Source organism: Schistocerca serialis, chromosome 9 (assembly GCF_023864345.2).
Source record: "Schistocerca serialis cubense isolate TAMUIC-IGC-003099 chromosome 9, iqSchSeri2.2, whole genome shotgun sequence".
NCBI lineage: Eukaryota > Metazoa > Arthropoda > Insecta > Orthoptera > Acrididae > Schistocerca > Schistocerca serialis.
The window spans coordinates 68,404,180-68,416,985 of record NC_064646.1 but is presented as its reverse complement, the minus strand read 5'-3'; the positions used below and the strand labels follow the sequence as shown (position 1 = coordinate 68,416,985).

Genomic DNA, 12,806 nt, shown 5'->3' with positions numbered 1-12,806 from the left:
CAAGAAGAGTCGTCGAGCAGATGCGCAAAACTATAGACCTATATCTCTTACGTCGATCTCTTGTAGAATTTTAGAACATGTTTTTTGCCCGCGTATCATGTCATTTCTGGAAACCCAGAATCTACTATGTAGGAATCAACATGGATTCCGGAAACAGCGATCGTGTGAGACCCAACTCGCCTTATTTGTTCATGAGACCCAGAAAATATTAGATACAGGCTCCCAGGTAGATGCTATTTTTCTTGACTTCCGGAAGGCGTTCGATACAGTTCCGCACTGTCGCCTGATAAACAAAGTAAGAGCCTACGGAATATCAGACCAGCTGTGTGGCTGGATTGAAGAGTTTTTTGCAAACAGAACACAGCATGTTGTTATCAATGGAGAGACGTCTACAGACGTTAAAGTAACCTCTGGCGTGCCACAGGGGAGTGTTATGGGACCATTGCTTTTCACAATATATATAAATGACTTAGTAGATAGTGTCGGAAGTTCCATGCGGCTTTTCGCGGATGATGCTGTAGTATACAGAGAAATTGCTGCATTAGAAGATTGTAGCGAAATACAGGAAGATCTGCAGCGGATAGGCACTTGGTGCAGGGAGTGGCAACTGACCCTTAACATAGACAAATGTAATGTATTGCGAATACATAGAAAGAAGGATCCTTTATTGTATGATTATATGATAGCGGAACAAACACTGGTAGCAGTTACTTCTGTAAAATATCTGGGAGTATGCGTACGGAACGATTTGAAGTGGAATGATCATATAAAGTTAATTGTTGGTAGGGCGGGTACCAGGTTGAGATTCATTGGGAGAGTGCTTAGAAAATGTAGTCCATCAACAAAGGAGGTGGCTTACAAAACACTCGTTCGACCTATACTTGAGTATTGCTCATCAGTGTGGGACCCGTACCAGGTCGGGTTGACGGACGAGATAGAAAAGATCCAAAGAAGAGCGGCGCGTTTCGTCACCGGGTTATTTGGTAACCGTGATAGCGTTACGGAGATGTCTAATAAACTCAAGTGGCAGACTCTGCAGGAGAGGCGCTCTGCATCGCGGTGTAGCTTGCTGTCCAGGTTTCGAGAGGGTGCGTTTCTGGATGAGGTATCTAATATATTGCTTCCCCCTACTTATACCTCCCGAGGAGATCACGAATGTAAAATTAGAGAGATTAGAGCGCGCACGGAGGCTTTCAGACAGTCGTTCTTCCCGCGAACCATACGCGACTGGAACAGGAAAGGGAGGTAATGACAGTGGCACGTAAAGTGCTCTCCGCCACACACCGTTGGGTGGCTTGCGGAGTATCAATGTAGATGTAGATGTAGAAGTCGGGTGATGCTGAGGGAATTAGATTAGGAAATGAGACACTTAAAGTAGTAAAGGAGTTTTGCTATTTGGGGAGCAAAATAACTGATGATGGTCGAAGTAGAGAAGATATAAAATGTAGACTGGCAATGGCAAGGAAAGCGTTTCTGAAGAAGAGAAATTTGTTAACATCGAGTATTGATTTAGGCGTCAGGAAGTCGTTTCTGAAAGTATTTGTATGGAGTGTAGCCATGTATGGAAGTGAAACATGGATGATAACTAGTTTGGACAAGAAGAGAATAGAAGCTTTCAAAATGTGGTGCTTCAGAAGAATGCTGAAGATTAGATGGGTAGATCATATAACTAATGAGGAGGTATTGAATAGGATTGGGGAGAAGAGGAGTTTGTGGCACAACTTGACTAGAAGAAGGGATCGGTTGGTAGGACATGGTCTGAGGCATCAAGGGATCACCAATTTAGTGTTGGAGGGCAGCGTGGAGGGTAAAAATCGTAGAGGGAGACCAAGAGATGAATACACTAAACAGATTCAGAAGGATGTAGGTTGCAGTAGGTACTGGGAGATGAAGAGGCTTGCACAGGATAGAGTAGCATGGAGAGCTGCATCAAACCAGTCTCAGGACTGAAGACCACAACAACAACATTGTTAGAACAGATTCGTCGGACTCTTGACACTTCCAAAATGTCTGATCTCTCTGCAGCTAGCTGCCCTACCCACAGCTGTCACTAGCAGACTTAAAACTTTATGCTGTTGATTAGTCCTTCCACTAGAGAAAAGGCAAGGACAGTGCAGGAGCACTGGTGAATAAAAGGAATGTTTAGGGCTGGAGTAGGAGCTGGGAAGGGGATAGGCAGATAGGGGACAGGAAGTAGCAAAGATTGGGTTCAGAGGGGCTATGGGAATAAAGGATGTATTACAGGAAGAGTTTCCATCTGTTGATTTAAAAAGAAAAAGTTAGTTTTAGTGGGAATAATCCAATGGCACACACTATGAAGCAGTCATTGAAGTCAAGTACACTGTTTGTGTGGTATGCTCAGCATCTGGGTGGTCGTGCTGTCTCTTGGCCACAATTTGGCAATGGCCATTCTTGTGAACAGACGACTTGTTAGTGGTCATGCCCACACAGAATGAGGCACAGCTAAGTTAATGGCTGCTTTTGCAGGTAGCCATGACTCTGATGGAATATGAAATGTTTGTGGCGGGACTGGAGTAGGTGGTGGTGGGAGGATGTATGACACAAGTCTATTTCACAGATCTACATCTATATCTATACTCTGCAAACCATCATGAGGTGCATGGCGGAAGGTACGTCCCACTGTACCAGTTATTAGGGTTTCTTCCTGTTCCATTCACATATGGAGCACAGGAAGAATGATTGATTGAATGCCTTTGTGCATGCAGTAATTATTCTAATCTTATCCTCATGATCCCTATGTGCGTGATATGTAGGGTGTTGTAATATATTCCTAGAGTCATCATTTAAAGCTAGTCCTTAAACTTTGTTAATAGACTTTCTCAGGATTGTTTACGTCTACCTTCAAGAGTCTTCCAGTTCAGTTCCTTCAGTATCTCTGTGACATTCTCCCATGGATTAAACAAACCTGTGACCATTCATGCTGCCCTTCTCTCTATACATTCAATATCCTCTTTTAGTCCTATCCAGTGTGGGCCCTACACACTTTAGCAATATTCTAGAACTGGTTGCATGAGTGATTTGTAAGCAGTTTCTTTGTAGATTGATTGCACCACGTATTCTACCAATAAACCAAAGTCTGTCACCTGCCTTACTCACAACTGAACTTATGTGATCCTTCCATTCATATCCCTATGAAGTGTTACACCCAGGTATTTGTGTGGGTTGACCGATTCCAAAAATGACTCACTGATATTATAGTCTAAGAACACTATTTTTTTCTTTTCATTTTGTGATGTACAAAATTTTACTTTTCTGAACATTTAAACCAAGCTGCCAATCTCTGCACCACTTTGAAGTCTTATCAAGATCTGACTGAATATTTATGCAGCTTCTTTCAGGTAGTCTTCATTATAGATAACTGCATCATCTGCAAAAAGCCTGACTGTACTCTTAATATTGTCTGCAAGGTCATTAATATACAACATGAACAGCAAGGATTCCAACACACTTTCCTGGAGCACACCTGAACTTTCTTCTACATCTGACAATGGCTCTCCATCCAAGATAACAAGTTGCGTCCTCCCTACGAAAAAGTCCTCAATCCAGTCACAAATTTCACTTGATACCGCATGTGATCATACTTTTGATAATAAGTGTAGGTGTGGTAGTGTGGTACTGAGTCCATTGCTTTTCAGAAATCAAGAAATACGGCATCTACCTGATTGCATTGATCCAAAGCTTTCAGTATGCCATGTGAGAAAAGTATGAGTTGGGTTTCACACAATCAGTCTTTTCAAAATCCATGCTAGATGGAATTGAGGAGGTCATTCTGTTCAAGATACCTCATTATTTATATGTAAATTGAAGGAGGAGAGAGGAAGAAAGGAAAGGAAAGGGAGGGGATCACTGCTGTCAGGTGCATCGGGACATTATTGGAATCAGCAGTGACGAGTGAAAATGTGTACTGGATCAGGATTGAAACTTGGGATCTCCTGCCTACTAGAGAGGTGCATTAACCACTTGCGCCATCCAGGACACAGTGTTACTGCAACTGCACGGACTATCTCGGCACACCTCACAGCCGATCCACATTCCCATCAAGTGCCACCTATCTGCAGTCCCTGTCCAGTTCCTCTATATTCACACTATAAGATTTCCACAGGTGGTTGGATGTGTTTGTTCATCCACACTGAAGAAGGTGGATCCATTGCCCAACCAGGCCAGTCAAATTATGTGAATGCATGGTGACTGTTCTTTCAGACATGTTGGACATGATATTTGAAAACAGAGTTAAGTATTTCAGTTTTTGCTTTGCTACCCTCAATTTCATTTCCTGTCTTATACACTAGGGCTTGACACTAACAGCATTTACATATGACCAGAATTTCTTTGGGTTCTGTGAAAGATCACTTAACAACATTCTGCTACAGTAATCATTGAAGGCATCACACAGTGCTCTCTTGACAGTCAAACATGTTACATTCACTATCTATCTATAGCCCTACGCCTTGTTCTACACATACTATGTGGTAATCTCTGTTTCTTTAGAAGTTGCTTTACAGTGACTGTATACCATAAAGGTTTCCTCCCATTATGAACTGATCTATTGGGTGCATATCTATCCAGTGCATGATGAACTATTCTTTTAAACTTAAGCCAGAGTTCCTCTTATGCTCCTGCCTTGTACTGAAAGTTTCAAGTTCTTCATTGAGATATAACACAACTGATTTTTTGTCTAGTTTACTGAACATACATATCTTTCTGCTTGTTTTATTTGTCCTTTGTTCTTTGGTAATCATTGTTGCCACAACCACATCATGATCTCTGATACCGGTTTTGATATGGACATCCTCAACGAGGTCAGGTCTGTAGGTTGCCAGTTCCTACCTACCTGCTTTAGGTAGTTTTCAGAGAAAGCATTAGTAAAGTTTGACAGAAGATATGAGCCATGAGGCAAGGCATCGGGAGCAGGAGTGGAATAGGGACAGACATATATGTTATGTAGATTGGTGGTCAGTGGAATATCACTGTAGGAGGGTTGGGGAGAATATTTCACATTTCAGGGCATGATGGGAGGTAATTGAAACCCTGGTGGAGAATATGATTCACTCACTTTATTTATGGGTGATGAAAGACTTAGTCTAATAGTCAGTGTGCCTGTCTGCCACTTACTGTGGTGTGTGAGTTGATTAACAATCTATCCTCTTCATATTGTTGTTATACCATCCTGAATTTACCATTGTTTGAATTTTATTTATTTTTACCTCTCTATTTTATTTATTTATTTGTTTTTATTGCCTTTGTGAATTTTTTTGGTCATTCTAAATTCAATGATATTATTAACCACAAGTGGTTCAAATGGTTCAAATGGCTTTGAGCACTATGGGACTTAACTACTGAGGTCATCAGTCCCCTAGAACTTAGAACTACTTAAACCTAACTAACCTAAGGACATCACACACATCCATGCCCGAGGCAGGATTCGAACCTGCGACCGTAGCGGTCACGCGGTTCCAAACTGACGCGCTTAGAGCCGCACGGCCACACCGGCCGGCAACCACAAGTGGAATTAGGGAGTTATTTTATTGACATGTAATTGTAAGAATCCCAAGGTTTCCAGAGAGATCTTTACAAAAGTTTGGTTATCAACATTGTATAAACACACGCATGTTTCTGCAGATTTTTTTTTATCTCAGCTGTATTTCCTCATAAGATTATACCATAGGACAGTACTTAGTTAAAGTATGCAAAGTGTTAAGAGACTTATATGAAAAAGAAAATTCACTGAAGAAAACTCTTTCTCTTTCATTTGCTTTTTCCCCTGTCTCTTTTTCCATTATCCTCTGAATTTTTATTTATGTTATTCATTTCATTTCTCATTTCTGTTTCTCTTAGTCTATCTTCAAATTCTTACTCTATCCCTTTACCATCTCTGGCTGAAGCTTGCTCAGCACTCATCTTTGACTTCTGACTCTATGACACCTCCATCTTTCTCTCTCCCCTCATTATCTTAAAGGGTGATTTCCTCTCATCCTGTGGTCTCAGTGACCTGTCTCTTCTTCCTAACCCTTCCCAGCCTGTCACTCTCTCCTCTTTCTTGACAGTACTAACAGTTGTGATAACTAGGATTGGTTTTTCTTCACTTTTATGTGTCTTACAGTACTTAAAAACTTGTCTCTTACGGGTAAGTACTGGCCAGCCATTCTGTCTTCTTATAATCTTACTGCATTAAGAGAGATAGAGATCTGTTGTTCTTTGATAAATATTACAATGGTCAAGAGGATAGGGGATATTAAGCTAGCAATAGCAGGTAAACAACAGCAATTTAATGGAACAAAGGAAGCAGCAACTTTTTTTTTAAAAAAATTGTTAATTTTATGCCATTTTATATAGTTTAAGTAAGCACAAATAATTTATAGTAGTTCAACAATAATTAATTATTACTACAAATGCTAATGACTGTTTCACTTTGTTAATATGTATCTTGACTTATTCCACATCTGTGACTGTTATCCTTCACGATGGGATCCACAGATTACAATGAATGAATAAATGAGATCTCTCAATCATGCAACACATTGTGTCAGCCATTTATAGCAACTTTTGTTTTCTGTCTTCAAGGAATGATTTTAAACAGTGAGCCATAGATGTTGGGATTCTGTAATGATAGTTCGCTCAGAATATCTAGTGAACCAAACAACTGAATTGTAGTTGGTAAATTATAGAACATCATACATGAATGAGGAAATGGCTAGATCTATGGAAACAATGTCTTTAATGTATATTAAGTTTGTAATGTATGTTAATACCAACATTTTCACTGTTGTTATCCAGTCTGATTCTGGCTGTAAGCATGCCTGCAATAGGAAACTAGAAGTAAAAATTTTAGCAACAGTCTTAGACAAAGTTGATTGCTCTTTTTACCAATAATAGAAACAGGAGTAATGTGAGTATGGCTGCCAGGCTTTGGATTCCTTTAAGCAGTTTATTCACTTTGATTGTATGTCCATAAAACCAGCCCCAATTGCTCCTTCTTCGAAAACTCTTTTGTGGATATTAACAGGCTGTCTTACGTAGTATTACTGTTTAGTCACTTAGTAGTAATATTCATTATTTGTCAAATCTTGAAATTGAAATTTTCTTTATTTATGGATGTTATGCAAACAGAACAGTGTGACACACATACCAGAACCAAAGACCATGATTTTTTTAAAAAATTAATTTGTTAAGACGAGCATAATTAATTTTTCTGCTTACTATTTCAACAGACATGCATCACATCGGCCACGATGAATCTTTTGACTCAACAAGTGAAAGAGCACGAAGAGAATTTCTTTCAAAAGTAACTAAATCACCAGAGTTCATGTTCATTCCAAGGAAGGACCTCAATACAGAAGAGGTGAGTTGACAATATTTTGAAAATGAGCATGAGTTATAAACTGTAGTTTGGTTCAACATACTCTATTTTATATAAGTTAATAATCGATTGATGGGGATGCAGTTAGTGAAGCCACAATGACCTGGAATGATATTGTGCACACTATTCAGATAATTATACTGAGCCTGAAATGTAATGCACGTGTAGTACAGTTTAAAAATCTGTGTCTGATTAGAATTCAGATCTATATTTCTTGAACACAATACTCATTGAAAGCACTCAGTATTCAGGCTAATATCAACCAGAGATAAATGTCCATATGAACCATGGATCTTTCTGCAGAGGGGAGCAGGCTTGTCTCAATAAAACAAATATTCATAATGCAGGTGATGTCACAACAAAAGGTTACCCGTGGAGCAGAAACAAACCAAGATGATCGTGAAGCCCTGGTAGATAAATTCCAGTGTCTCCTATATAAACTCACTAAAGAAAATAAGAAACAAATTCTAATTGCTGCTGATTTTAACATAGATACAACAAGCAAAACAAGCATGTCAACGAAGTTCATTGACGTAATTCAAGAATATGGCTTTAGACTAGATTTTAATGACTTCACCAGAGTAAATGAGCAAACAGCAACATGCGAAGACAATATTTTAACAAATCATACATTTGAGGACACTGCAAAATTCTCTTTAAACCTAGGTATCTCAGATCACTCTGCTCTGCTATAGAATTAAACTTACAAAAAATAAATAGAAAAAAAATGGGAAGAGAGGCTTCATGAAACACAGTTCAGTGAAGAAAACATGAACTTGTTCTGTTATAGATTAAATGAGGTAGATTGGCCATTACAACAAGAAAACTCATGTTCAGAAAATTTTGATAAGTTTGATAAGTTTTTAAACAGTGAAACATTTCCACCCATAGCCTACCCAAGAAGGGCAACAAATAAACTAAAGTGGATTACCACTGGCATAAAAATATCTAGTAATAGGAAGAGAGAGCTACATGCTGAGCTGAAATCAAATAAGAGTCCTGAGTTCATAAACTATGTTAAAGCGCATAAAAAACTATTTAAGAAGGTTGCAAAAGCAGCAAAGGAAATGGCAAACATTGAATTCATTAAAAAACCCACAAATAAAACCAAAGCAGTATGGACAGTAGTCAAATCTGAACTTGGAATCAGACCTAGCAACCAGGAAATCTGTAAAATAAAGGTACAAGACAAAACAATTGTACATCCTGCTCAATTATCAGAAAATTTTAATACATTCTTCATAAATGTAGCAAGATATGATGTTCATGTAGACTCTTATCAAGACAATGTACATTTCTTTGGCTCAAGTCAGAGCAAGAAAGAGAGCCTAGTAAAATTTAACAAAGTAACAGTAAAAGATGTATGAAAAATACTGAAAGGCTAATAAAAATATTCTATTCTATTCTATTCTAGAAAAAACTATACTAAACCTAAAAAATAAAAATCTGTGGGATGGATGAAACACCTGCCAAAGTCATTAAAGCAGCTACAAATATAATAGCACACCCACTACACAAAATAATTAATCAATCACTTGAAGAAGGATACTTTCCAGAACGTCTAAAATATGGAGAAGTCAAACCAGTATTTAAGAAAGGCTCCAAAGATGATATAGGAAATTACTGTCCAATTTACCTTCTTCCTGTGTTTTCTAAGATATTTGAAATGATTGTTGCTATTCAAATTCAAATTTTGTGCTACAAATACAATGTAACCTCAAAAAATCAATTTGGATTCCAGAAAGGCAAAGTACAATTCATGCAATCAATGAATTTGTGATTAAAGTTAGTTCCACTTTGGACAAGTCACAAAAAGCTGCGGGAATCTGCTGTGACTTAACCAAAGCATTCAACTGCATGAATCACTCCTCATTATTATATAAAATGAAAAAATACGGAATTATGGGTAGCGCCTTACAGTGGTGTAAGTCATATCTAACAGAGAGAAAGCAAAGGGTTGTCATAATATCAAGCAAAGGGAAATACTCCTCGAAGTGGAGAACCATCTCACAGGGAGTACCACAAGGCTCAATTCTGGCCCCAATCCTCTTTCTTTTTTATGTAAATGACTTACCCATAAATATAAATTATCATTCAGTTTTATTTGCTGATGACACATCAGTACTGGTAGAAATTAAAAACACAGAAGAAATTCCTGAAAATTTCACAGAAACTCTAGAAAACCTAGATGTTTGGTTTCATCTAAATGGCCTAAAGCTAAATATTTCAAAAAAACATATGATGCAATTTAAGACAAAATAGTCTCTAACAAATGATATTCACATTATGCACAGAAGCCAGGAGCTAAATGAAGCAGAGAATGTTAAATTCATAGGAATGCAATTAGACAGAAACCTATCATGGTTCTCACATATAGATTATCTAAAAAATAAACTAAACAGCCTGGCATTTGCTATGACAATCTTAGCCAATGTCACTAGTATAGACACAAAAAAAGTAGTATACCATAGTTACTTTGAGTCAGTAGTGGGATGTTGTCTTCTGGGGGAATGCTAGCAACATGACAAAAATATTAACTTTGCAGAAAAAAATTATCAGAAACATATGCAGTGCAAAGCCAAGAGAATCTTGTCGGCCATTATTAAGAGATCTTAAGATACTAAGCGTTCTCTCATTGTATCTGTATGAAATAATTCCTTTCACAGGTAATAACCCTAAACTCTTTTCGTCAAATAATTTCCAGCATAGTTATGAAACTAGAAACAAAGAAAGCTTTATGCTGCCTACAGACAGGCTTAAGCTTTTCGCACAGACTCCACAATATATGGGAATGAAAGTATACAATAAACTGAAAGACAACGAATTTTAGAAATGTCTAAACTGAGGCAGTAAAGAGTGAATTGTATAGCACCCTGGTGCAGAAATGTTATTACTCTGTTGATGAATTTTTTAATTATCTGACCATCTGAGCAGGATAAAAACAATAATAATAAACAATATTCAGATTTCATTGTGATTATATAAAAAGTATTGTATTCCATGTATAATTTATCATAGTTATAAGCTGATGAGTCTCCTGTACATAAAATCAATTATTTAACTTGTAAGTTATGAGACAATAAAATTCTGATTCTGATTATGATGCAGAACAGCCAATGCTAAGTCCTCACCGTGAACAAAACTGCCTTCCTGTAGTTTTTTCTGCACAAGTTAAACAAATTTTATAATTCTGTTAGAATCCTTAGTAAAAATCAAGTGTTGTTGAAAAATATTACTTAAATTGAATATATTGATGTAAAATACTGCACATAATAAATTAAATATTTCATTTTAGTAAATCAAGTAGAAATTGTGTTACTTTTCTAAAAAATTGAATGTAAAAAATATTTATACATTATTCTTTATGGAAACTGTATTACATTGGTTTCAGTATAATGTAAAATAAAGAACAGGTTTTGTTTGTTCCTCATAAATTATTAATTGGAAATTAAAAAAGAGGTATAAGTAAGAGTTGAGAACCCCTTTCTAGGAATTGTGATTATATTGTGCATTTCCTTGGTTTGATACAATGACTCACAACTCCTGTAGTATTGTTAGTCAGCCACAGAAGCCTTATCTTGACTTCTTTCTTACTTACACAGTAGATCACACCAACTGAAACTTGGGAGCAGCAAAAATACTGGCTGAAGGAACAAGTAAATTAATGTCCCCTCCATCTTTTCTTCTTGCTACCTCCACTGTTGCATTTTTCTGCAGTCCTCAGTCACCAAAAATCAAAATCCTTTGGTCAAATAATAGTATATTTACTTAAGTATCCATTCACTTACTTTGAGATCTACACCATTATGATGTACTCCATTGTCATTCATGAGTAATCTGTGTAGGCTGCAGTTGTGTGAACAAAGTGCATCATTACCACATAAACCATGTTAGTGGTAGATGACTGTTCAGTAATAACATGTCTTTATGATACCACTTGGATGACATGGTACTGTAGAAATGACACTCTGACAAAAACTGTGCTGTGGGCCAAGGGAAAAGGTTCCTCTCTTAGGAAAAAGATAGAAACATGATGGTTAGGAGAAGTCGCATTCCTTTCACACAATTCTTAATCCATCTGTTTATTATTATTATTAATTCAGTTCTTGCACCCTCTCTGTGCCTGCACATGTAGCAGGGGCCTATCTCACGATCCCCTTTGTACAGAACTGTACTGAATAGAGGCCAGTCTAACATATGGTTCCCGAAAAGAGTCAGCAGCCTTTTCAGTGACTTTGAGGGCAGTGAGATATATGACTGACCAATCGGAATTGCAACATTGGTGAACACAGCCTTGCTATGTCAGTACTGAGAACCTCTGATAAGCAAAGAGAAACTGCAGTCATTGAGTTTCCTGCTGAGATGGAGCTCTACCATGTAATTTAATGATGAAGGCTCCATGTTGAATAAAATGTTCTGAGATAAACTAGACTTTATTCAGATCTCTGGGCAGGCACTACCCACGAGAATGTTGCCATCAGAAAAAAATGAATATGGCATTCTATGGGTCAAGGCATGGAACATTAGCTCCCTTAATTAGGTAGGTAGACTAAATAATCTGAAGAGAAAAGTGGATATGTTTAAGTTAGATATAGTCTGAATCAGTGAATTGTGGTGGCAAGAAGAAAAAGATTTCTGGTCATGTGAGTCCAGATTTATCAACAAAACAAATGGTGACAATGCAGGCATAGTGCTAATAATGAAAAAGAAATTAGGAATACTGGTGAACTACTGTGAGCTGGGCCAACCACCTTGCTGAAGTGGGTAACACCAATTGCCATCAGATCACCAAAGGTAAGCACTGTTGGGCTTGGCTATCATCTGGATGAGTGACTGTCCAAATCTGCCGAGCGCTGCTGGGAAGCGGGGTGCACTCAGCCCTTCTGAGGCCAATTGAGAAGTGGTGGCTCCAGTCATGAAAGCTGACAAAGTCCAGTAGAGCAGTGTGCTGACCAAATGCCCCTGCATATCTGCATCCAATGATGCCTATTGCTAGAGGATAACTCAGTGGTTGGTCAGCACCGTTGGGCCTTCCTAAGCATATCTGGACAGAGAATCATTATGAACTGCTTATTGGATGCATTTTTGTAGCCAAGACAGCCACCACCACAATTTTAGTACTAGTAAAACGTACATAGTAATCCTCAGATGATTAAGAGATTGAAGAAAAATGTATGACATGGTGAAATAAATTATTCATTGTGTTAAGGACAAAGAAAATTTAGTTGAAAAGGAAAGGGGCAATGAAGCTAACATGAAAAATATGAACTACAAGGATAATTTGATGGAGGATTTACAGTCCTAAGTTGAAACAAGGCACCTGGAGTAGATGACATTGCCTCAGAATTATTGAGATCCTTGGGCAACAAACCTATATCACCTGATGCATAAGATATATCAGACTGGAGGAACATCCTTAGGCTTTGAG

General features: G+C 37.8%; 1 protein-coding gene across 1 annotated transcript in view; it reads left to right on the top strand.

The window, feature by feature from the left end:
* The window catches only part of LOC126419228 (bromodomain-containing protein DDB_G0280777-like), a 360,686-nt gene that overhangs the window by 258,905 nt on the left and 88,975 nt on the right, over positions 1-12,806 (top strand). Inside the window, exon 11 of the mRNA XM_050086365.1 lies at positions 7,230-7,360. Within this exon, the coding sequence (XP_049942322.1) occupies positions 7,230-7,360 (131 nt within the window). The remainder of the gene's footprint in view (positions 1-7,229; positions 7,361-12,806) is intronic.